This window comes from Prinia subflava, chromosome 1, assembly GCF_021018805.1.
Source record: "Prinia subflava isolate CZ2003 ecotype Zambia chromosome 1, Cam_Psub_1.2, whole genome shotgun sequence".
Classification (NCBI taxonomy): domain Eukaryota; kingdom Metazoa; phylum Chordata; class Aves; order Passeriformes; family Cisticolidae; genus Prinia; species Prinia subflava.
In genome coordinates this window covers 103,358,787-103,385,733 of record NC_086247.1, presented here as the reverse complement: position 1 = coordinate 103,385,733, position 26,947 = coordinate 103,358,787, and the positions used below count along the sequence as shown (strand labels likewise).

At 36.0% G+C, this 26,947-nt stretch overlaps 1 protein-coding gene across 1 annotated transcript in view; it reads right to left on the bottom strand.

The window, feature by feature from the left end:
• The window catches only part of CNTNAP2 (contactin associated protein 2), a 1,042,914-nt gene that overhangs the window by 708,449 nt on the left and 307,518 nt on the right, over positions 1–26,947 (bottom strand). The window contains exon 2 of the mRNA XM_063405816.1: positions 5,031–5,141. Within this exon, the coding sequence (XP_063261886.1) occupies positions 5,031–5,141 (111 nt within the window). The remainder of the gene's footprint in view (positions 1–5,030; positions 5,142–26,947) is intronic.

The following is a 26,947-nucleotide window of genomic DNA, read 5'->3' as shown; positions in this document are numbered from 1 at the left end:
GTTCATGAGATGGTTTTAGCAAACATACTGAAGTGAACTGTAAAACTTGTGTTTATCTAAAGCACCCATTTACAGAAAGAGAACTTCAGTTTATTTAGTTTTTTAAAGGCAATCATATTTTAGTGGTTTAGCTCAGCAAGAGCTCTCTTGTAGACATATAAAAGCTAAGTGGATGATACTACTCTCTCATAATTTTAACAGTTCTCTTTTGCTAGTCTGTTCATTACTTTCAGGATGTTGTCTACTTAAAAAAGACAATATATACTGTATCTCGGACAGTGAACTCCCAAAACACTGGCAACTCCGTAACTTTTTTCCTAAGAGGATTTTAATCAAAATACAATGAGTTGTGTTGTGTACAGGTATTCTTAGCTCAAAGGTGTCCTTGTCAACACAAGGAGATTGTAGTATTTAAGGTGATGACCTACAGTGTGCATGCTAACTCCACACTGTTCACTTGGACAAATGTTAGTTCTGAGGGAGCACCTCTTGACTTTAAGATTCACACCCAAACTAAATTCCTGGCAAGCCCTGTGAAGGTACAAGGCCAGACCGCTCACACAGTCCAGGATGATGTTAACTGCCCCTTCCACATTTACTTTTCCAAAAGGAAAGCTACATAAAATCCTCCTCATATTCCATTATACAATAGTAATAAACAAATGGAGAATTTGTGATATTCATTATAGTATTGGAGATTTTAAAAGTGAAGGTAAAAAGAGCCTAGGCTAGATGTCCCTAGAATCCTTCAAAGGCAAGGATCTAACAAGCATTTTTACTTTTCTTTTTTTTTTTTTTTTTTTTTTTTTTTTTAAATAGAATCATTGCCATATATCTGATTGACTTACTGGAAACGACCTGGGGAAGTAAAAGAATCATATCCCATTATAGATAAATTCTTGCATCTTCCACACAGAAGGCAGAATTTAAAACTCCACTGAGGAAAAAAAAAACCCTGTCACAATTACACCTATGCCAACACTTAAAATTTCTGATGCTTGTTTTATAGTCACATTAATAACTCTGATAACAGGCCAAGGTCAGTACACTGATTAAAAGGTAACCTAAAAGCCTAGATACAAGTTACACAGTGGTGCTAGAAGGACTGTTTTTGAACATCAACTGCTCTACAGAAACTTCCTTTCCTTTTCATATTACATTATCAATTGCAATGGTAGCATCAGATTCCCTGCTAATACTGGACTTAAAGCAGAACCCCTGGGTGCCGAATTTCCTCTTTCTATTCCACTGTGCAAAAGATAATTTCCACATATCCAAAAATTCATTATGACCTTCATACTTTCACTGTCTACTGAGATTTCTTTCTGAAGTTCTGTGACTCTACTCAGTTTCAAGCAGCTTCAAATTATATTATATAACATTACATTATGTTGAAATAATGTAGAATTTCTTCCCTAAATTAAAATGGTATGAGATGGATGATAGGCAGCATTAATTCTCATACTAGTGAGAAGTCCAATAGCGTGGGAAACATTAAAAGGAAGGTTGATAATGCATTATATCAAACGTGTCCTAAGAATCCTACTCATGACGTGATGCAGTGCACATACTAATACATAAGTAGTGGAAGGCTTTCAGGGTCTAAGTAGACAGATGTGGAAAACGCAAAATATTTTCATAAACTGACACAGAAACCCACTCTACATGTACATCCTGGCACTTTCCAGATCAACGGTGTTCCACAAAGATCTAATTCTATTTGCCTAAATCACTAGTTATAGGATTTGTAAATGAAGTGTTATCAAACATCAGAGTAAATTCATGGATGTTTCTGCTTTTGAAGTCTCCTAAAAACTGCTGAAAATATTAAATTCTTTTTGGAATGCATCCTTCCAATTGCGACTTCCAATTCCAATAGCAGGGAACTGAACCACAACTACAGTGCCAACTCCAACCTTCTTAATAATATGATGTGGCTGTTCAGTGAATCAGTGTCTTAATTAATGGAGTAAAAAATACTATCTATTCAAGTAAAGTGTTTTTCCAGTCTAGAGTGAAGTGTCATGAAAACAGGAAAGAAAAATAATTGGGTTGGAGAGTAGAATTTTCAAATGTACATTTCTTTAATTTAAAGGGTCTGGGGCTAGAGGAGGGGGTGTTCTTTCCATTTAATGACTTGAGCACAGTGTGGTTTAAATAGCACATTTGATTTGGGAATCTATTAGCTGATAATAACTCCTTGGAGAGAAAAAAAATTGGATTCACTTATTACTGGTTTGATTAGCAATATCTGTAATTCCATGAAGTTGTAAAATAGCTCAGTATTAAAACTGAGCTATTTTCCATCACTTGCAGAAGCGTAAACACAGACAGACAAGTTCCTGTGTTAAACACACTCCTGAATTCTACTGTACTTTTACTGCCACTAGGATTAGGAAAATGATATTTGTTCATGTATAGAGCCTCAGTTTTGAAAAGCGTTAGTGTTATGCTCCATGGGTACTAAGAGATGGATAACAACAATCTAGCAAAGTTGTTATTCAAACAAAGAGATGAAACTGCTATTTAACAGAGAGGTGCAATTAAATTTCCAATGAGGAAATAAAGCCAGTGTTTGATTAATGACAACACTGATCCATATTGGTAAAGAAACATCATTAAAAGAAACTGCACTTTAGTGATTATAAGAATGGGAAGTGTAAATATAATTAAAGGAAAAAAATAAAATCCAAATTTCAGTCTGCCTTTCACTTAGAACATAATAAGTAGTCTTGTAAACTAAAAGGAGAAATAGTCATCTAAAAACAAGGGGAGATCCTCCCAGCCAAAATGATGCTAAGCTGTATTTTATTAAAGTGATTCTAGTGACCATTTGTAAATTTCGAACAGGGAATAGAACAGAAATGGACATAACTAAAGTCATACAGCAGTATTCAACTTAAACGATGAGCAGTGCTTTAGAATTGAAGCACCACTCCTTTCATCTGACAAATATTTAAAGGCACAACTGAAGGGACCTGACAGCCTACCCAAACACACATTCGAACCCATACTGCAACAGAAAGTCTGAGAACTGCAAAAGGCGTGTAACAAAATACACGGAGCACTGAAATGAAAGCCTGCGACCAGCATAAAACAACATCTATTCTCATTCAGAAGCAACAAACCGTGTTATCTTCTAGTCTGCAGGCCTAAACCCAACAAAATTGCCAATGATTCTGTCTGGCCAGAGGCTTTGCATCAGATCTGCAGGCCTGTAGCACTAGAGCTCATCAGTCATGTCTTCTCTAAGCAAGTCTTTGGCTTCTGTTTAGCTTGCTTAGTTGCAATAGCAATTCCTTAACAACCAGTGACATAAACATCTCTTTACACTTACCTTAGCTGTTTGATTGCATGGGCTAGGGTTTACCACTAAATTAATTTTGATATATTTCTGTACCCATCATACCTACTCTGCAGAGAATAAACTGTTATATAAAAATGTAGGTTAGAAGACCAGAATCATGAGATGATAGCACAGGTATTAAATGTACAGGCACAGGTTGACAACAGAGGGAGCAGGACTCTAGTTAACTCACTATGTCAATTATTACTTGTTAAAAGAAAATAGCTCTAGGGCCTGGCTAAAGCTGATTTTAGAGAACAAATATATATTAAAAAAAAACCAAAAACAAAAAAGAAAATAAAGAGATCAAAGAACAAGAATTCTACACCTGTAAAACACAAATATGTGTAAAACACAGAGAAGTTGCAGACCAGTAAAGCAAGATCCGTGTCAGGGCTCTGAGAGTACCAACAGGCCGTAAGTGCATTACCCAGTGGAACACACACTCACTCTTCCAATGAGACTGGGAGTTCCATTTCAGCCTCCAGGTACTATCTGAGCCACATCATTGAAATATCCATGCCTGGACCCACCCCATATTCTTCCCCACTTACAGATGATGCTTCCTGGCTTGACATAAGACCCAGCTCATCCCTTCCTACATGATGACCTCCAGACAACTGGCAGAGCTGGCAGTGCTACCAGCACTACTCACCCAGTGTCTAAAGGGGGGAAATTATGCCTTAAGTTTTAACTTTCATATTTTCCAGATTCTGTATTACATTAGTTTGTAACTCTGAACTTCATATAAAGTGTTAGCAAGTTCTCTTCACAGTTTAGTTAGACAGAGCAATCCTTTTCCAGCCTGAGAACCAAGGACACCTTTGCAACTTCTGGCCTAAAAAGTATAAACAAGAGCAAACTGAGGGAATTAAACCAGTAGGATGGAACTTCATAACCTGAAGCTGTAATTGGACAATTATCTCCAATATGCAAACGGACCAAAACTTATAAAAGAGTGATAACTCATGGCTCAGAGTCCATCTTGGGTAGAGCCACAGCCAGGTTCTCGTACTGTCCAAGGTATATCCTTTGAAGGCCTTTTTAATGAACAGCTACTTTATTCCTTTAACACTGTCTAGCCTCTGCTGCAGGTAGCCTTTCAAGGCATTGGGATGGTGCCTCAGTATCACTAAACCAGGTAGTCCATCAAATATATGCACCTGTTCGTCCAGCCACTAAGTCTGAGGCAGTTTTGTTGCATCTGAACAAAGAAGTATTACAGATACTCATTGCAGTACAGACATACATACAAAAGCCAAAGTCCCAGTGGTGGTAGAAAAAAAACCTCAATGACAGCAGTCATTGCTGAGGTGGGAACAAGTTACACCAACAAATCCCATCAAAGCTGTTTATTTTTGATCCAACCATGACCTAGCAGATGCTCATTTACCCAGTGAAGACAGGAATTCCTTTAATGTGAAGTCAGTTGTGCAGCTTTACTGTGTGAGTCCATCCACATCAGGCACATGGGCCATGCTGCTACACCTCACTGGTAGTGCCCTCCTCCCACCAGTGACTTTACTGTCCCCTACAATGAAAGAGAAATTCATTCACTTCATAAAAACAGCCTGTTCAAACCAGCGCAAGCAACAGTATTCCACATAAAACACATTTTCGCATCAAAAATGCCATTCATCACTTTTTGAAATACCTAAACATTAAGGTTGAGAATGTCCCTTACCTCCTCGCTTGTTCAGCTTGGCATACCCTGGCACATAGCTGCTTGTCATGGACGATGAACTGCTGAAGGAGGAGTGGGGTAATGCTGAGACCAGAGGTTCATCACACTTTTCTGAAACACAAGGAAACAGATTCACTTTATGCTCTTAATTATTCATACATTTTAAGTGACTTTATTTTCCCTCTGGGTGATAACACATCCCTGTTATTTTTGTACATGTGGAATGCATGTAGCTACATCACAGCTTTTCACCAAAAATCCCCTACAAACACAAACCAACAATACAAACAAAAACTCTCCTCAAAACCCACAAGAAAGTCCACAAAAAAATGGACACACACACTGACTTGAGAAAATAAAGATTTCAACCCCTGATAAAATAAGGTAATGGTAATATCTAACCATGAGCCATCACCCTCCTTAGGGATACAATGTTGAACAAAGAAGTCTACCCTGATATGTCTGGGATGTTACTGGTGACACAAAAATCTGATGCTAAAGATAGGTATTATCATGACAGCTTTCTAAGAAGCAGATAAGATACACATTTTCATTTCTGTCATAGAAGTGCTGATAAATCTGATATTAAAAAAAAGAAAATAAATTATGGAACATTAATGAATGCCTATAAATTATCAGATACAACAGATTCACTGAAAAAGCTATACTAACTAATCTCTATAATTCATTTGAGTACTTCATGTCCATTTTACCCCGTTATAAAGAAGATTAACTTGGTATTAGCATCTAAAATGGAAAGAAACACCCAAATCAGCATCTTAGCCTTCCTAATGAAGAAAAACTTGTAAAACAAATCTCCTTCTTTTGTGTGACATAAATTAGAATGAAGAGAACTGTCTTAGGATTTTTAAAATACTTAAATAATGTACTGCCTTTTGTTAAGTTATTGTAGTTATTTCAACAGATGGGAGAAATGTGTAGCTTAAATTACTCATTTACATCACAGGTAAAACTAAAAAAAGCCTTAGCCTATACCAGTAAGCCTAACTAATCTTTTTAAACACATGCATTGCAGCACAGTCTTTGCTGTAATTAGAAATACCTTCAATTTATGTATCTTGAAAGCATTATGTCACCATGGGTGGTCCACAATAGATCTAAATATGCATAAGCAGCATATTTAATGCTCAGCCACAACATCTAGTTTTGGTACAATTAAAACCCAGCAGTTTGGTAAGACTGGATCACACATGGAGACGAAATTAATCCTACCTTCTAAAGAATTTTAAGAGGAAAAGTATTCTGAGTGAATCGAGTAATACATCATGCAATTCTCCTAAAATGTGCAGTTTTGTGTAGTGAAAAATAAGATTACTTTCACAGGAATAGAAACTGAAGTACAGAAATACAAAAGAACATTAATTCAGGAATCAGTATTTTGACATTTAACAAAGAAAATAAGAGTCCTTTACAAATCTCCGAGTTAACAAACATTAAGGGGAAAAAAATATCCATGCAAGCACAAGCAAGAGTAAACGGCAGCTGCTTTGGACTGAATCAAAGAATAATTCCAATGACTTTTAAGTTCACTACCACAGTATTTAATGATGGAATTTTGACAAGGGAAGATAAATGGTTTGAGACGTTATTGCTTATAACACAAAGCAGAAAGATCGATTTCCTCCTTGCCCTGCTTTGGCTGCAGCAGCACAGCACATTTGGTCAGCAGCCTGGAGCTGGCTGCTCCTCACACAACACCCCTGCCTGGGAGCAGGGATGAGGCACACAGGAAAGCCCTGTGTTTTCAGATCCTGGGTGCCAGGTTGCTTTTATTTGAAAGTGGTACAAGGCTAGAGCTAAGAACAGAAGTGAGCAGTAGTGTAGAATTGCATTTTATGGAAATGGTATGCTCTGGCTCACCCCTGGAAAGTGTATAGTTTATCTTAAGTCTGTAACTTCGCTGCAGTATCGTGTATCTGTAACTCTATTGGCTGAAGAATCTTACTGCACCTACTTTGAAACTCCCTGTTAAGAATGCAGGGGGTAGTAAACTTGCTCTCTTTTTTGCCTGGGAGGTCTCCAGAGGCTCCACTCCTCTCCCCTTCCCTCTCCCCTTCCCCCTCTCCCCCTCCTTTCCCCCTCTCCCTCAGTGACCAAGCTGCCTTCCTGGGGTCGAACTCCAAATAAATCCTCATCTCAACAGCACCTCACCAGCCGTCTGGAGTCTCCTTGCCTGCCTGCATGCGAACACCCATGACCCTAGGACCCGAGGGGCTCCTGGGGAACCTTCCCCAGGGACCCCCCCGAAATCTAAACTACAACACAGCAGACCGCCACAACTGCCAATTTTTTGTCCTAAGTGCCGCAATCATATAAATGCAGAACTACTTGACAAACTTTTCATCAAACATTTCTTTATCTATCAAATTATTCTCTATAGATCATAATAACTCTTCAACTTGCAAAGTGCTTGTGCTGCCACTCCTTTTTTTAGTGTTACCTTGCTAGGGACTTGAAGGCATTTGCCATTAATCCTGTTTTCTAAGTAAAAATGGAATGAAACATTTAAAAGCAGAACAACACACAATCAGAAGTTTTTAAAAATACGTAACAAAATCTCTTGATATCATTTTCATATGCTTATACTACATGATATTTACCCTTAAGGAAAAGAGCATGTTCTCATCAGTAATGAAAGCTAAGATTGAACATGTACCTTTGATCTGTTTCCTGAGGGTTTTTAAATATATTTTGTAAAGTAAATTGCTAGGTTTATATAAATTTTCTGACACCCATAGCTTCAAACTATGGGGTGGGAGGAAAATCCTCCACCTTCCTGGAAAAACATTAGAATTATAAAAACTTAGAAAAAAATGTGTTAAACTTACGCAAATTGATTTATTAGTAATATAATGGGAGGCTACTGCTTACTGTTGTCTAAAAAATGGTGAAATAAAAGAGCTATCTTAAAACAAACTTTAAACAAGTTGTTTTAAAAACATGAGCAAACTTCATTTCTGCAACAGAAATAAATATAAATTTTTGACATTGGGCTCAGAAAAAACATGACAGGTGAAAAAAACCTCTCCCAACAATAGAAGCTCATCAGAACTTCAGATCTTTTACTGGTTCCAGTAGCTATTAAGAAAACTGCCTCCTTTTTAATTTGACAGCTTTTATATTTGTGCTACCACTGAGGATGCACAAAAAGAAATATGGAAAATTTATTTGGAATGAATACTAGTTTCTAAATCATTAATGGTCTACCTTATCTCTGTTTCAGTAAACCATATTCTTGTTTTATTCTTATTCAAAAGAATAAGACAGAGAAGCTTGACATAGTAATAAAAAAATAAAATCCCATAGGGAGCATCCCTCTATTTGCCACTGTGGTCACAATTTTTACAGACAGTCACGAATGTACTTCATGTGATGTATGTGTGCTTCTGAAGTATTTAATCTGAGCCCTCTGATTTCTTAATTTGGCTGTAATCATCAATACTGTGGTGGGGGCTAGGTAAAAAAAAACCCTGATACCATTTGTCTTCATTATTGTTTAGAACCGTAATTCTGTCCTATGTCTATTTTGGCATACCAACTAATAAAAAAAAACAAAACTCACTATCTCATTGTTTTAAAAAAACACAAGCCTCCCAATCTGCCTGCTCATCTAAACTTAAAATATGGGAAATTCACCATAAATGTGTATGAATTATAGGTAAGGACTATATTTCAGATTAACAGACTTAAAAAAGTTATTACATCTCATCATTAACTTGTGACTTTAGGTCCAACAGAACAAAAGTTAAAAGACTGCTTACATAAGCTAATATTTCTAGTCCTGTATGAAAGTTTCACTAAATATATTGCACTATTTAAACTTCAGTCAGAATATGAAATACCGTTATACCACAGATTTAAGAGAAAAAAAAAATCCTTGGGAACCTTTTGTTCTTCCAGCAGTTTTAGTTACTCCCTGCAGAATCCAATTTTTCACATACTGTAACCAGAATCACATATACCTTCCTGTTACTCAGATATAATAGCCTTCCCCATATAAGTCCATGCACTGTGGCCTGTTAATCAGTTACAGAGCACACACTCCTGCCAGCATCACAGCAGCAAAGGAATAAACTCTCTTCCATTCCATTTATCTCAGTGATATATTAACGGCCAAGGCACCTCAGGTCCATTTAAATGCTAACTTTTTGAAGCAAAAAGACACTTCCACTCCACTCTATTCTGTTTAGATCAAGAGAACTGATAACTTTGTCATAGGTATGATGACATTTGCTACTCTGGCTTCCCTCTTCAGAGGGAAATAACAAGTACATGTCCATCAAAAAGAAGTCTTCTTAAGATTCTAATAGTTAGTTCAGTGGAATGAAGGCCACCTAATGTAGTTAAACACAAAGGAAAAACCTCTGCAATCCCCAGTCTTCAAATTCCTCAAGACCCAAAGATCATTGAAACAAAAGTGTGCTGCCACTTCCTCTGTTCTTACATGTTTTCTCAGGCAGAGATAGCAGATGAAATGCATCTCTTGTCCCATCAACTGCAGCCTCTCATATTTTTTGGTGTTCACCCTCAACACAACAAATAAAATATATCTACCCATTATTTCCTGTTTTGCAGTCTATTTATAGCTTATTTTTATATCCTACCCATCATACTGGATAAACTAAAAAGGGCCCATCTCCTATTTTGCCTGCAATTCCTTTAATTCCCACTTACTAGTCTATGAACCATTTGGGGAATAGGGACCACTTTATTTGAAGGGACAGCTGTTGACTGTAGCACAAAACAGACCATATACACACACACTTTTATCAACCCCACAGGTTATTAAAGTTTATCCTCACCATACCAGTCACGTCAGTGATTTTTGATGGGCAAAGCAGAGTAAAATACCTTGATGCTTCACTTCACAGAAGTCTGTTCAAATGCTTCCTGATCAATAAACAGGTCACCTGTAAAGCTGCTGACATATCTTATCAAAGTAGTCTGAGTAGATGAAAAAAACCAATCTGCAGTCCATCTGTGTCTTCTTGACATTTGTATCTAGCAGTAGGTTAGAATGCATACAAACTAAGTAAAAATACTGAGAAATGGGAACAATATACATTTTTAGTCTCAGGTAGTATTTGTGAATAATTTGGAGCTGCATGAGAGGGTCTCTCAGAACCTCTTGCAAAGAATCTGTCAGCAAAGTAAAAAGACAGCTATGATGTGTACAGTAGTTCTAAAAATCAAAAATATTTGGATACGGATAATTGTAACTCATCAGAAATAAGTGATGCTGACTTACCAAGTATACTTTTAAATAAGAAAGGCTTTTACATCATATGGCCCAGTGTACACAGAGGAACACAACTTTAAATAAATACCAAATCCCGTATCCACAATTCACCTCTCCTGCTTTAAAATCTTCAGTCAAATTTTTCTATCAAATTATAATCTAGGACAGCAGTTTTGCTGAAGGATAGATCTAAGACATAAACATGCCACCAATAAAAATTTTACTAAAAAAGTTCCATATGTGTATGTCAGAAATTAAGAACTCAAAAACTGAACAAGTTAGATCCAAAAGACAAATGACTGCAATGTCAATATTGTGTTATGAATTAAAAATAACCATAATAAATCATTAGCAGAAGATGAAAGAAATGACTCAATCTGTATCAGCACTGAAAAAAATATGAATCTCTATCAGCTGTGAAAAAATACCATAGTCAAATACCATAGCCAATATAAATCCCTGACTCTCAAACCAAAAGACCTAATCAGTTCTCTTTTACACTAGACAAACAAAACATTTACAGTACAAACCACAAATTCTGAATGATTAACAGTGTATCTAACTCATTAATTATACAAGAATGCCTATCAAGTGTAAGGAAAAAAAAATTAAGCAATTTCAATCTTTACTTGTAACTCAAAAGACTCCCGCTTTAAATATGAATTCCAAGATAAATGTTAGGGAGTAAGGGAGAGAATCATATCATCTGGGTTTAATTTGTACTGTGTGCTAAATGCTAGTTATCCTAAACACATTTTTTTCCTCCAATTTGAATACCTAATTTCACTGTAGTGTGCTGAGGAGGAAGAATAAGCCACCAAGCACTTCTGAAAAGCAGTCATGAGACTGCAAGGGCACTCTGAAATGTGGGTAAGTACATATGGGAACTGGCATACCTCCAATGAAAACCAATATTAATGGAATATTAATGCTGCTGGTTTGGATTGCAGTGTATTATTATGCTGAGACAGCCTCACTTTCTATATAACACAGGCAGGTTTTATAATCCAAAATGAATGCAAGAATACACCAGGTTTAATTCACAAGCCTATGTCTCCCCAAAGAGTAGGAATAAATAAGCACAAGTTGCTAGAATATTTTATGCACTGTTTGAAATGAACTTTTAAAGCGATTCAAGCCAAAAAGCAGGAGATACTTCAAAGAGCTCATCATCAGTGGAAACCCTTTAAAAATCAAACTTAGCAGCAGGTGTTATTGAGCACAGGCTGTTACAAGTTTAATTTCATCCCTTGCTCTGTGTCACAACCCTGCTGCCTGGTATGGTATGCCTCTATCCAAATTTCAGATCATGTGTGACAGGAGCACAGGTAATGGCTGAAAAAAAGCTAGATAGGGTATAACTCATGCTCTCAAGTACTTAAGTCAGAAAGAAACCAGTCAAGAGTTTATCAAAGACAACCTTCTTTTATGGGAAACCAAATACTTGCCAGTCAGGTGTATTTGTCAAAGGTTCTAGTCTTTGATATATTGGGGGTGGTTCAAATAATGAACCTCCTTCTGCCTTTTCCATGTTTTATTGTGCTTTTCTTGGCTTGGAATGCAGTTTAAAGAAAACCCACCTCATACTTCTACTTTCTTTTTCTCTTTCTTAGGATAAAAAGCTAACTTTACTCCTCCCCAGGTTTATTGGGCCTTGTTATCTAGATACTAAATAGAGATGATGGTTGCTAGACTAAAAGCTTTTTTTTCCACCCCCTTCTGTCCCGCCTATTTTCCATACTGCAGAAGCTGGCAGATTCTCCACATGACTGAAATTTCACACAAGATTCTTGTTGGACTGTTTGGGAGTCAAATTCACATTCAGCTTAATCAGCAAACGAGCCCAAGTGTCATTGAAGTCCTTCTGCAAGTATTGCTCGAGCACACCTGTAATCTAAAAGATTACAGCATCTCATATTGATTGCCTGGGATGTTTCATATTCCACTTCAAGTTGCTCAGAAGGTTAGCTGCTGTTGGAAAGGAAGAAAATGTAGCAGCTCTTTTTCCCACTCCAAGGTGAAGCAATAAGTGATATTAATTTGGTGGTCTCCACACAAACCTTAAGCATTAAGGTTACTTGTTTTGAGGTTTATAGCAAGCCTTTCTTTAGAACTCTGTAAGGAAAGGAACAAGTCTCAGATCTTATTTTTTTTATGGTGGTTACTTTGCTCAGCAGAGTGGATAGGCAGTGGGATCTGTTTCTTTATTCTGGTTCTGAATCAGGAATTCCTCTTTGGGCGATACTGGATGCATCAGCAGGGCCATTTCTAAAAGTACATGTGGATGCTCAAAGCCAGACAGTACTTTACAAGATCTTCCAAAGTATCTGTTTACCTGAACTTCATTTCTGAAACATTTTGATCAGTTTTTAGAGTAGCCAATGACTTATTAATCTGCAAGGTCATAGTATGGCTGCAAATTTTGGTTCCTAAAAATTACTATCCTATTCCATCACAGGGCCCAGGCTATTAATAAGTAAGAAAACTTTCTTGGTTTGAGGAATTTCTAATAAACTTTTTTAAAGAACTCTGGGAAACATTGGAAATGAAAATATCATAAGAATTGTATCAATGTGCAATGTACTACATGACTACTAAGAGAAATTTCTGGATGCATTGCTATCATCAAGAGGTATAAAACATAATCCATAGTACTGTCCAAGCTTCTGTCTTTAACGACTGAAAACGAGAAAAGCTAACATCATTAATTACTGTGATTTAGAACTTACCCAGACATATTAGGATTCATTTTTTAATTAAATGATTCATTATGGAATCATTGTAAGTATAAATGTATACAAAGCAGCCTTCTGAAATTAAAATTCATAAAAATTTCAACTTCTCACAAAAGAAAAATAGAAAACTGTATCAAAAATATGCCTAATTCAAATTTTCATAAAAGTATAATTTTAAATTCTTCATTTACCAAAATGCATATTTAATATTTTATATTCGGAAAGAACAAAGTGCATAAAAATGAAATGCATGCATTATTTTATAATTTAGTAAAATTCAGTTTTAAATTATTTTCAAAAAATATGGGTTTTTTTATAGTATCTAAGCTTACCTACAGTAAGCCTACTTAGGCAGCTGGTGTTGGCTGGAGGTTGTGGTTTGACTTGTTTTGGGTTTGTTTTTTTTTGTTGGAAGAGAGTGGACAGCAGAAGTTTTTACATCACTCTAAAGCTCCAAAGACTCTACTTTAGAGTCTACAGTCTGATGGGAATTCATCAAATGTTCCCACTCTTGCCTCTGTGTCTTTTATGAACACATTTGTAAACTGTTTTTCACCCTATGCAACTCAGAGCTGTATGAGAAACCTGCATCTTTTTTTGCTCATTTAAATAATCTCCACTACTCAGGTCAATGGCACCTGCAATAATTGAAAGCCAATCAGTCTGGTTGTATGCTTGGGCTTTCATTGAATTGTCTTTAGTGCATAAGCAACAGTAGACTATCAACTCTATGCAAAATAAAACTCATGAATATTTCCATATTTTTGCATATCCAACCCTCAATGCCTCTGCAGTTATTAACCTTCCGGCATGCAAATATAGTACTTCACCTTTCCACTACTGAAAAAACCTGAGCATTTTGAAGGATTTTTACAGCAAATGAAGCTCCATCTTAGTTGTCTGTACAGGTACATGTGATTTTCACAGACTGATACCTGAGTTAGGTTTGAAGAAAGCTGGAGTCAGGTCACATGAAGTTTTAGAGTAGCAGGGAGAAGGACCCACAATGATGAAGAAAAAGGTCAATAAAAATAAAAATATTAAAATCTTCAGAATTTATTTTGTTCAGTATTATTTAAATTAGAATAATTTCATTAATTACATATCCTATGTTCCTCTTCAGTCAACTTTACATTTACTAGTATCTTTTGTTTGGGGTGGGGGAGGGAAGTTGAGTTTGTTTGGTTTTTTTGGAGTGTGAAAAACGTGAAATGATTAATTCATGTTCTTAGGGTAAATTGAAAAACTATAAAATTGTATAAATTTGTATTAGGTAAAAGTCTATGTTTTAGGAGACCTTGTAGCAGATGGTGAAACTAACAACCCTTAAAAAGCAGGCGCCTCCATTCAGAAAGGAACAAAGGATTTTCGGGAAAAGCCTGCAGCCTTCTCAAGTACCGGGAGGAGACTCATCAAGATAAGGTGGTCCAGCAACTCACACCTTGGTTGTCACCTTCACAGACCATCAAGCAACATCATCCATATCTCGATCATTCATCAACCATAAGGATCTATAGAAATTGGACATTAACATATGAACTGAGAAAAGAGCTCTTTTCAGCCTGGTGGGGAAACTCCTGAATTTGTATAGCTAGTCGGGAAACAATGGGAAATATGGAGAAATATTGCTGAGGGCAGAATAAAGTGTATAAGAACCAAGCCCCGAACCAGGCAAACTTGTGAACCATTGGGGGAGATAGCAGGCTGCCAGACCCTGTATCTCACGGTTCACCCTTGACACTTCCTGGGAAAGCTCTGTCAAGTTTCTCCGCTGTTGTTGGGTTTATCGAAATTCTGTAATTCGATCTTTATTAATAAATCAAATTATTATTTTAATTGGAATATCGTATTGGCATTTATAGCATGGGGGAATAGATCATTTTTCAGAACTTAGAGATAAGACACTGATGGGAACAATAATTTGCTAAACAATTTTTTCAAACAGCTTTATTTTTCATCATACTTTAGCAAGTTTCCATCTCTAAAATTAAGCTTGTATCCCTAGCAAAACCAACTTTTTTCCCCTTCAAATTTCTACTTATTATAATGGTCTCTTTACTTTTAGCAGTTCTTCATCAACATAAATGTTCTGAATTTACAGATGTTATTCTAGGCTTTATCTAATTTATGCAAGATCAAAGCAAACAGTGACTTTAAAATTGCTGGACACTTCAACAATAAGAGCACTCTCACAGAAAGGCAAACATTAATTCTCAAATCAATGTATCATAGGTACGGAAAAATAGATGTTTTAGTGTATAGAGTGAACATCAAATAATTTCAAATTTCAAAAATTATGTTCAAAGTATTATATTATCTGTAATGAGTCTATCTACCTACTCACATATTGGTTAAGATTAAGATGCTTAACACAAGTCTTGTGAAAAAGTTAACTCAGAGCCAAAGCTGCAGATTCCTGTCTGAAGGTGTTACCAGAAAACTACACTTTCCCTATAATGGCTAGGGAGGAAGGTCTGTTCCTACCAGGCAGACAAAATATTTAATGCCATTAAGCATGCAAAGCACATTTGGCCTTTGGGTAGATGAGGATCAAAATAGAAATTAGTAGGTTATGCAAAATGCAGCACAGAATTGTTTCTCAATTGCACAGCAGAAAACAAACATCACTTAAGCTTAAAATCAGGGTTTTATTCAAAAGGATTATTAATACCATGTTTGTCCATTGTTGTTTACCTTCATATCCCCTTTAGAGAAAACAGATGTGTCATATTTATAGCAGAAGATATTAATATACTGTTTATCAGTTGTCTAACGCTAGAAGTGATGAGGGAAGCAAAAGCCAAATAGTGTGTGATATATGAATGTAACCATATTATACTGACAGATTATTCTTTTCCTCCTTGCAGAAGACAAAGAAGGTCTAACTTTTGTTTTCCTCCTCTTTGAAGATTTTTACCTCCATCTAGGACTAAAATATGAGTTTTCTCAATTCCTGTCACTGGTGCATGGGAGGATTATCTCTGATTACATTTTGCAAACTCTTTTGTTAAAAAAACACTCTTTCCTACATTTCTGAAGAAGCATCAAGTGACTAAAGAAATTAAATTGTCATAATACATTGGTTTCACCAAAGCATCAACAAAGTATTCTGAAAAGGTGTTTTTGAAGGTGAAAGGAGAAATGCTTTTGATCTTTTTCCTCACTCTTGCATTTATATACGGTATATATGGCATATGTTTAAATGATGTTGGTCTTGATTTGATGTCCTAAAACCAGAAGATAAGCTTCCAAACCATGCTGATATCTTCTGCAGGTTTTTTTAGGCCTCAAATCCTGGCTAGAACTGTGGCCAGGAAAGTAAGAACAACAACAAAAGAATTTGAAGACCATTTGATAATAGAAAAATGTGACCATAGTTTAGATTTCTGAACTCTCTGTATTATCGACTGAAAAGATCAAGCTGCATTACAGCCAGCCTGTGAGACACAGCATTCTCTGAGGGAAGAGAACGTATACTGGGAAACTCAAACCAATTATAAAACATGGCTTTGAATTTTGACACTAGAGACACAAATTTCTTACACTAATGCCTTGAAGAAAAAAGATATGTAAATCAGAGCAGGCTAATAAATGTTTTCATACACTATTAAAAAAAATCTGCAAGTTGATTCCAAGGTGTTCAGCATCCTTAAGCACAGAAGCAGCAGCACAATGTACAAGTCAGTTCAGGACAGTAGCTTCAAAGCACACATTTTGTGGATGCACCTTACACCATATTCCCGAAGGTTTGAAAGCACCTAGCATTTATTAATTAAAGGTGGAATGATTATTTATTTCCCTAGAAACTAAAAACATATCCCACCATTATGACACAAAGATATGAAGATTTGCATAAATTTGTATATCTGAAGCTGAATGGAATATTTTTCTTTCTGACAGACTTAACACATTGGATAGATGAGGATGTTTGATACACAGGTGTAAAGTATTTATAGGATTCCTGTTTCTAACACAGGTCAGGACAACTAGCATCACAAGCCAACTCCTTGTCAGTCTTCTTGGATTCATGATTTTCTAAGAGTAAAACTTGGGGTCAAAGTTTAAACTAAGATACTAAATGCCAGAGGAAGAAAATTGCAAACATTTAAAAATATCTGTAGGAATGATAGATCAATTTTTTCTTCTGACAAAGGATAGCTAAAGTGAGAAATATTACTCAAAAGTGAAATCTCCAGTTTTGAGATGACAGACAGTTTTTAATTCCAGAAAATGTGGTGTACCCAAATTCTAGCTGTTAGTTCTATATTCATGGAAGGCAATAAAATCTTGGAGGAGATGGTAAAGGTCTGTGACAGCTTTATCATTAGAGGGAGGAGATACAGATTTGGAGTGTTTCAGGTCTTTCTATGTTCTTTTTAAAAAGGAATTACATTCCAATGCAAGGAAGGCCAGGGTCAGCCATTATTAGTCCTTAACAGGAGCATAGGAAATGATATTAAAAAAAAATAAATTGTGCAATCAGATGCAGTATTCAAAAAACTTTCAGTGAGATTCAAGTGCATAAACCATGACACTTATCAGTAAAATACGTATGCAAATTTTAGAGTAGCTCAGATTTTTTCAAAAGAAGGAATATTAGTAAATGACACATGGGATCCAGTTGTAGGTACAATTTTACAAAAGAAGTTACTACGTGATCCGCTTCTTATTTTGTACTTTTCATTTTTAGGAAATCAAAACTAGTCATAGATCTAATATTCATGAAAAATTTTTATCATTTGGCTTGAGAGGAGCAGAAGAGAGGAATAGATAGTCAATAATTGTATAGTGGTGTCTGTGTTTTGTTTTGGTAATAGGGTGATGTTCAGTCAAAAAAAAACAACTGCTACTGATATTTCCCAGAGTACCTGAGCAAGTCATAATGTCAAATGGAACAGTGAGATGCAAACAGGAGATACAGAAGACCCCAGTGTTTTAAGATCCACACTCAGATTAAACTTTCTGGCTGTATTTCCTCTCTTGAAGCTACTGAGAGGAAAGGCTTCTATCTTAAACTTCTCCACCCTAAGAATACCACAGGCAATGTATAACATAACAGGTTCATGAAGTATACAAAGAACATTGCAGTTAAATGAAATTTGCTTCTTTCCAGCCTCCTCCCTCAAAAAATCAAAAATGCGTATGCATTGTCCTGTACAAAATAGACAGTGTAAATATTTCCAAAGAGCTACTTAACTGAAACAAACAAACAAAAAAAATTCTACCCAGACTATAAAGTGCAAGTCAGAGGGCATGGGCTGCCTGTATTGATCAGTGTTGATAATTCAGGTCTTTATGGTTCTGTCATACTAGCAAAGATTGAAAACAAAGGGTAGAAGGATGGGATGGTGTTGCGCTTCCCCTACATCCAGTCTTTGCATCAGCCTAGGCAAAATTCCCCTGTCTTTGGTAACTAAGCATCCTCCGGAAAAAAATTAATTTTTTCCATCCATAGCAAAAAGAGCTTTGCCTTACTTGTGCTTGTCTGGCACAGTACTGGGACAAGAGGAAGAAAGCTTTGGATAGAAACAGAAAAGAAGAAATTGCAAAGTTGGAAAACCAGTTCTGAACTTACTGCATATCAAAATTTTAAAAGGGCTTAATCAAGAGTGGGGTTAGTATACCAAAGTTCCCTTTCACTGTGCAACTATTACAACTGCAGGTAGCTTTATGTGTTCCCAAAATTTTGTGGGGTTTTTGTTTGTTTGTGGTTTTGTGTGTGGGGGTGTTTTTGGTTGGGTTTTTTTGGTTGGTTGGTTTTTTGGTAGGTTTGTTTGTTTGTTTATATTTTTTAAATTCGCCAGCTTTTTCCCATGTACTTTTTGTCTAATTAGAAACTCTTGAATTAAGAAACACTAATTAATGAGAACTGTAATGTAATTCATTTTAAAAGCTGTCTAGAAAGATGTGGGTTATATATATATATATAAACCCTATATATATAGGTTTTAAAAGACAAATTTTTAGATATGGTGCGTCACTTCATTCTTCTTCCTGATTTTAAATAACCACACCTACCTTATTTTAATGTTCTGTGGAAATTCAACCCAAAATGTTTTACAATGGTCTTAGCTAGCCACCTTATCCTGCTGTTCACACAGCATTCTTTACATATAACTTGTTAGGTTTTTCTGATTATCAAATGCAAACAGTATTGACAGCAGCAGCATCTATTATTGTATTTTCATTATCATGCTCAGCTACAACTGAGGCATTTTTAAGGCCAAGGGAATGTGATAATTATTCTTGGTACAACCTTATTCTTACTCCATGTTTAACATGTCAACAAAAGAACACAGCACAGTTAAATTAGCATATCTGAAAAATGAAGGTGTCTTATAATTATAGCCAGTTCCCTGCAATTTTAATCAGATATCCGACTATTAAATTCCTAACATTACAGTTTACTACGTTTGTCTGGATCATGAACTCCCATTATGTTCAAAGTGAAGGATGCCTCCTGTAGACACATTGGAAAATCTGTGTACATACATAAGTACTGCAATACAGGATCACATGCAGGATTTTCCAGTCATACCAGCTGGACTTGCCCAAGTCTTGACAGGGGTCTTCTGACTCTGTGGCCATCAAAACATTGGTCAGAAGTGAGGGATGAGGCAAAAAAGGGTGAGAAAAAGGCCCTGTGAGCTCTGAGGGGAGAACAGGAAGAGGGACAGGAAGATTCTGGCTGCCAGATTCCTCTGGAGGGTCCCAGTCTCATGGAGAGTCCACACTAGAGCAGGGAAACAGAGAGACCAGGGGCAGCAGAGAAGATGACGACTCCACCATTCCCCATCCCCCTTTGCCACTCAGTCAAGAGGTAAAAGAGTCAGGAGAGAAAGAGTGAAGTTAAGACCAGAAAAAAAAGAGGGACTGAGGTAAGGGGGAAAGTGTTTTGTGTTGTTAGGTTCCATTGCTTCGCAACATCCACCTCTATTTCAATGGGCAATAAAATAAACTCATTGTCCCAAGTTAAATATGTTTTGCCCATGAGGTAAGTGGCAAGTGATCTCTTTGTGTTTATTTTGACCCACAACCAGCTTCATCTTATTTTCTCCTCAGAAGGGTGGGGATAGCTGGCAGCTGGCCAGGGTCAACCACCAAGCTGCTGATCAGACATCAGAGAGCTGACTGCATTGCTTGTCAGAGACACCACGGACATTCACACCAACACTCAGGGTGTTGACTAAATACAGTGTAAAAGCATCAAATGTTGGGGGTTTTACAGATCTAGTTGAGGAGAACTAAAGAACACAAAATTTGTAAGATGATTTCTACAAAGTTAAATTTGAAGCTTTCTACTTCAAGTTTTAACTGCCTGCCTCCGTATAATATTCACACCCAGAGCAAATCTGTGAAGGTCTGGAATCCATGTCTCTGTGACACAGCCTCTTGGGATCCCGTGGAAAGGAAACACGAGATTCTAGTGGAAGGCATCCCTGCCTGTGGAAGGGGGTTAGGGACAAGATGATCATTAAGATCCCTTTCAACTTAAACCATTCTGTAATCCAGATAGAATTCCTCCTCCATGAATGAAATAGGGAAGAGATGCCAAAGGCACCCAAATATGTTGTTGTCTTAGGAAACAAAAAAACACTGACAAAGGCCTGAGCTTAGCTCAGTTTGCCCTCTAATAAGCACAAAAGAGCTGCCTAAATAGCTGTCTGTTACGAGAGGAAAGACCTCTCCTGAAAGGAAAGAGGGAAGCCAGGAACAATTTTTACTTGCCTGTTTTAGGCAGCAGTTCCTCAAATTTGAGTTTGGGCTGCAAATCCAATATCCAGCACCAGTGCCTGAAACCAATGGCAGAAAAGGAGGATTCGCTACTCGTTTCTGTGGCAAGCAACTTGTCATGTGAACTTTTCACAATAAGTATGGTAACTACCCTGAATTCACATGTTGTTCTACATCTCTCAAATTGCCATTCTTGGCATACATGCATTGGCAGCAACAACATAAATCACACTGCTTAGGTGAAAGTCTCTTCACGTCTGCATTTTAAAAAAGCGTGCAGGAAAGTTTAAATGCACTGTGCTGTCCATCTCCACAAACACAGTGATAATGCAGCTTTGCAATAAGAGAGTCTCCACATGTTGGCCTCTTAACAGGATTTGAAAGTTTTCATCAAACCTCAAATGACTTACTCAATGCACTGAAGACACTACGCCTTGTCCTTCTACAGATGACTAGATTACACAGAGTAATTTTGGATAAGAGGTAGCAAAGCAAAGATCAGCAAAAAGCTAGAAGCAAAAAGTAAAATGTTTTAATCCTTTCATTCAATTATAAATGAAGATCAGCCAGTTAGGATAAGGAAAATCTCCAATAATAAAATTTGTAAGATCATATGTTAAGTAAAATGGTGCTTTTCTAGTTTATTTTTTTTCTCTCCGACTTTTGAATCCATAAATGATATGTAAAAATCACATATGTATTATTTAGATCTTTAGTTCACAGAAAAAGTCAAAGGGTGTTTAGAACAAATAGGAAATAATCAATATGCAAAATTCAAGGGAAAAAGACAGTAAAAAATTTAAAATAATTTATACAAAGAACCTGTAATTTTACTCAGTAAATTCTTCTGAAATTATAAAGAAACAGAATTCATATCTATTAACAGATTCCTGAATTAAAAAAAAAAATCCACCACAAAAAAGAAAACCATATACTTTACTTTTTTTTGCTTTACTTTCTAGATTAGTTTCATTAAGCCACCCTTAATTTAATTTACAAAGTTAACTTTTATGCTCCATGCAGTCTGCCAGGATAGTAGGCTGAGTTTGTGAAGAATTAATTTTCTCTTATAAATGAATGAACAAGATTGGAGGAAGATATAATGAATGATTAAGTGATTCCAGTTAACCAAAAAGTTTCATTTTGTTCCCTTATGGAGAATGATGGAATATCATTTTATTGAAATCCATTATCCTAATGAGAAGATATTCTATGCTTGATCTTAGCCAAAAGGCCGGTGAAGATATTTTAATGACTTACTGTTTCTGCTTAATAGGGAGATTTCATAATTACTGAAACTACATCTGTTTGATTAATGAGCCTTTTCCAGCATCCATGCATCTTCTTTTAGTTTCTCTGATAAAATACACTTGGAAGCACATACACATAGGGGTTTTTCTTCCTTAATATGTGTACCAGTGAAATATTATTAAGAAAAAAATAGGAACTACCTCAAACAGGGCAGTGTAATTCTGATTTTTATTATTATAAGTAAAAGTTCGCAATTTTCCCCTCCATTTCTGTTATACAGAAAAATGAAGTTTGCAATAAACATTTCAGTAAAACTTGCAGTGAGTTTTATGGCCCATCTCATGGATAGCTTAGGATGGCTTGCAATCAACAGGAAAAAACAATCAACCCAGTAAATATATAGAAAAAGGCCTAAACACAATATGATGCTGTGAAATTAAAAATGCAGTACCCACACATATCCATTTATGAAAATGACTGCAATTATTTTCAAGTTTGATTTCACAGGTTGCTCAAAGGCTATGAAATTGTGGTATGACTTATGCCAAAATACCTCCAAGTAATTTCAACTTCAAGGCCCATATGTGATATTTGAAGCTTAGAAATCATAAATAAAGACCTATGAATTAATCCTCATGCTTAGACTTTTCACATGTGGCATTAGGAAGAATTTAAAAAGATTTAAAAGATTTAAAAAGAGTATCAGAAAATTAATACAAGAAAGACTGCTAGAACTTTCCACAGACAAGAATTTAGAGGAAAAATATTCATTAAATAAGGTATCAACTATGTTCCCTAGTTATTTCTAAGAAGAAGAGATAGTATGATCATATCTGAATAGCTGATATAAAGGTATTTTGTATTATTTACAGAATGAACAGGTATTGCCCAAATATTGCATTATCCTGACCTAAAATCTCTCTTCATTATCAGAGTTCTCTGCTGAAATGTCAAATCATTTTTTCATTATTTTACTCTCTTTACTGCCCCAGTTGCTAATTCTTTAAGATTATTAGAAAGAAAAAAAGCCTCTTATTCTCAAATAAAAACCAACTCAAAAAAATTGGTATATTGTATTTTACATTATTTGCAATTAATATGCAGTGAACTACCATTTGTATCATGGTAGTGCAAAAATCTGTCCTGTGTTGTCTATTCTGCTGTTTCTAATATATAAAAATACAGCTGTCAACCTGTTTGCTTAATAGTCTGTGAGCCAGATATTTCTGAGACATGTTTCTTGAATTTTTGTTATTTCTCAGCTAATATTTCCACATCAACTTGAATAGTCCCTTTTTTTTTAGTGTTGATAATGTGAAAATACAGGTGTTCAACACATTTAGGGAAGAAACATACTGTGCTTCAGTACAGGCAGCAATAAGGCACAGAAAAATCAAACCTAGGTAGCACTTAGAAAAACTGCTCTACCCACCTGAAAATCCATTTCACGTTCCTTTAATGTTTAGGAAAAAAAATGCTTACTGTGGAGCAACATGCAGAGTATTGCGTATGAAATACAATTTCTAGGTCACAGATTGAAACTCATGAAGCCTATGCTCCCATTTTTTACCCCAGAAATAATGTCAATAGTTGTATGGTACTTTGGAAACTTATTGCACCCTTAGAAGGAATGCCAAGAACACAACACAAGGCTCTTCCACAATTACAAGGTGGCAGAAGAACACACCAGTTACATGGTGCTCCAAATTTGTTTAAAATTTGAAATGGTTAAAGAAATATTTTCTGAAGAGTCCTAGGGGCTGTTGGGTAAGTATATGTCAAAGCTTCCAGTAAAAACTTTTTCCATTAAAATGCCTGACTTTGCTGTCCCCATATTGTTGTTCTAACGGGAAGACTTCACCTTTCCTTGTAGGTGTCTCTGTGCATTTGTTTTTAGAGGTAATAGTCTACCAGCCATAAAATAATTTAAAGTTATGTAAATGTATAAAAAGACTCATTATTTTCTATGGTCTGATGATAGTGCTGGAAGCAGACTGTTTCACCGGAAAAAATTAGAGCTCAGGATTGCAGTTTCAACTGAGGTAAATCAGTCTCCACTAATCAATTTTCCTTCTGTGACCAAATGTGATAGTGTATTGACTGAGAAACAAATTTTGTGCAGCATTTCACTTAGGCACGTCAAGTTAAAATAAAACAATATGGGAGACAGCCCAACTTTTATGCTTTTATTTTATAAGAGAAAATGCTTAGCCTCAATAGGTGCCTCCCAAAACACACCACATCTTCAACGACTGCATAAGGGAAATACTTGGAGATATTTCCCTGTTGCAGAAAAGCCAGATTGACTGCTGTCAGCTTCTGGGCTAAGTTTATGAGAGGGAATGCTGCATGTCTGAGATAGTGCTCTCTGCAGCCACGTTGAAAGATGGACATGAAGAGCACTGAATTCCAACTGCAAAACCAAAGAATTGTAATTGGCTTCAGGGGAAGACAGCAGTTTATCTGAAATGCAATGAGAGCAGATTGGAGCCTAGTGAAGTTAGGCCAATATTGCGGTTTTCAGGCATGATTATGTAGCAATTAGTTCACGATCCTTCTCCTTTTCAGTTCTGATCAGTCTTTATGAGAATTTGTTGTATCGCCTGTGGATAAAACAAAATTACTCTGTGTAATAGAAAATGGAAGGCAGAACAGGTGTAAGCAGGAAGCAGACCAACAATAATTGAACTAATAGACTCAGAATATTACTGTTTATACAGTTATACCCTTTAAGTTTAGACGCACTAAATAATAATTCATATTTATTAAGTCTCGTGATTATAATCACTCTGCTGTTTCAACTGCATGAAGACATGATTCTGTCAGAGATTATACCCTTGTAAGCAGAGCAAAAGAAAATCACTGAAAAAGTGAGGGATAAGTTATCAACAGAAAAATATTTATGCATAGGAGTTGGATAAACCTCCAAAAAGTTTAAACTTCCAAGATATTAACTAACTTAGACAGTTCAATACATTACTTCCAGAGATGCCTGGTATGATACATTATCTGCTGATATAACTTGTGTTTGAAAACCACTGTGAAAAACCCCAAACCAACTAGGCATTAAGATTCATATGCTCTGTGAAGAGGCCACAGAAGAGACCAATAGGCCATACTTGTAAGTGAGTTACAACTGCAACAGGATTCCCAACTGGACATTTTTTTCTTATGACAGAATTAAGCCTCAAGATTGTTCAATTGGCCAAAGAGGACCTGAAGTATTCGGGACGTGCTAGACAGATAGCTGAGTTTCACCATGACTGTTTTCTAAAAAAACTGAGAACTAAAAATCACAAGAAGATTAAAAACTTTGCCTCTTGCAAGATATAGAGAAAGTCTGATATGGATAAAGTATTATTAACTAGAAATCTGCCAAAGAGAATAAGAAAAGTTGCAAAAATGGGTAAGGGAAAAAAAGGAGGATAAGATAGCAAAAGAGAAAGACAAAAAACAACTCTATCAAGAACTATTAAATACAAGAACTTAGTGTACAGTTTGAAAGCCAGAGCCAGGCTTTCTCCCCATCTCATTAGCTTTCATAAATCAAAAACAAAATTTCAAAAAGACATAATTCACTGATACTTTATCCATGTTATGCACTCATGATTCATTACAGTCTTACATTACTGTAAGAAGTTGTCATCCTTTTTGCCCTTGACAGTATGCATGTATATAATCAGTAAAAGCTCCCTCTAGTGACACTACTTATTCAAGGAATGATAAAGCATTTTAATGGAAATATTAGTAGAACTCAACTCTCATAGAAGTTAGACAGCAATTCAGTATTTAGTAGCAAGTAATTTACATGGCAAAAAAAAAATCCAACAAAACACAGTAAATTACATTTTTATATTGGTAATTTTTCTGAAAACATGCATAATTCTACATTGTTTTTGCTCACATGATACTGTAATATCTTTACATCATGTGATCTTTCTCTTATTTGGCACTACATTTTACATAATGGTGAAAACTGACAGCTAGTATGAAAGAAGTAATGCAGAAATAAGAATTTATAAAAATGTTAGAGGAAGCATGAGCAAGATGAGTATGGAATTTTTTTGTTTTGTTTTGTTCCATGGTCTCTGTACCAATACTGAGTTAAGAAACCCAGCTTTGTTCACAACTCACAAACATAACATGAGGAAAGTGATATGGATGCTATTGGGAAGAAAAAGAAAAAAATAACACACCACCAAACACTGATGATTAAGTACCGGTCAGAAGACCAATGCAAACATATTTATAAATGAAAGTCGAAGTGAAAACAACATTTGTTTTAAAATCAGTTCTGGAAAGCTGGACTGAAAAGTTCAGAAATCAAATCAGAAGTGGTTATTAGTAAAATAATCCCCAGAAATTGATCAAATGCGAGTAGAAGTCTTAAGGAAAAACTGGTGGGGAGAATTATAATAATAAAATAGTCAATGAGATATGTGCTCAAACTAGAATAGAAAGCACAAAACTGATTAGAGCAAAGGAAAGCAGAGACATTTTAGTGAAAGAAGCTTGCACGTGATATGAATCAACAAAATAGAGAACCTCAGTGGAAATAAGTTACAGTCATAAGAGAAAATGACTTAATAAATGTAACTTTGATAGGTCCATAAATCTCTGCACTCCATAAGAGTCAACAGTTTTACTTATTTACTTATGGAAAACAAATGTTTGTTTTGATTTGATGGAATCGATATGGAGGTTTCGGAAAGTGAGAGGCCACTGGGGCTATTAAGAGTAAGAGCTAAAAATTATCCGAAGACTGTCACAAGCTCAACACTGCCAACCTACCAATATTTGTGTGATTAATAATACTTTAAGAAGCAAAAGAAAGACAGAAACTTGGACTGTGCAACTCTCCTAATCAAAGGCAGAGCTCCCCCTTAGTGAGGGCCCAAACCCAGTCAGAAGTAAAACCATGGCTGCAAATGAAAATA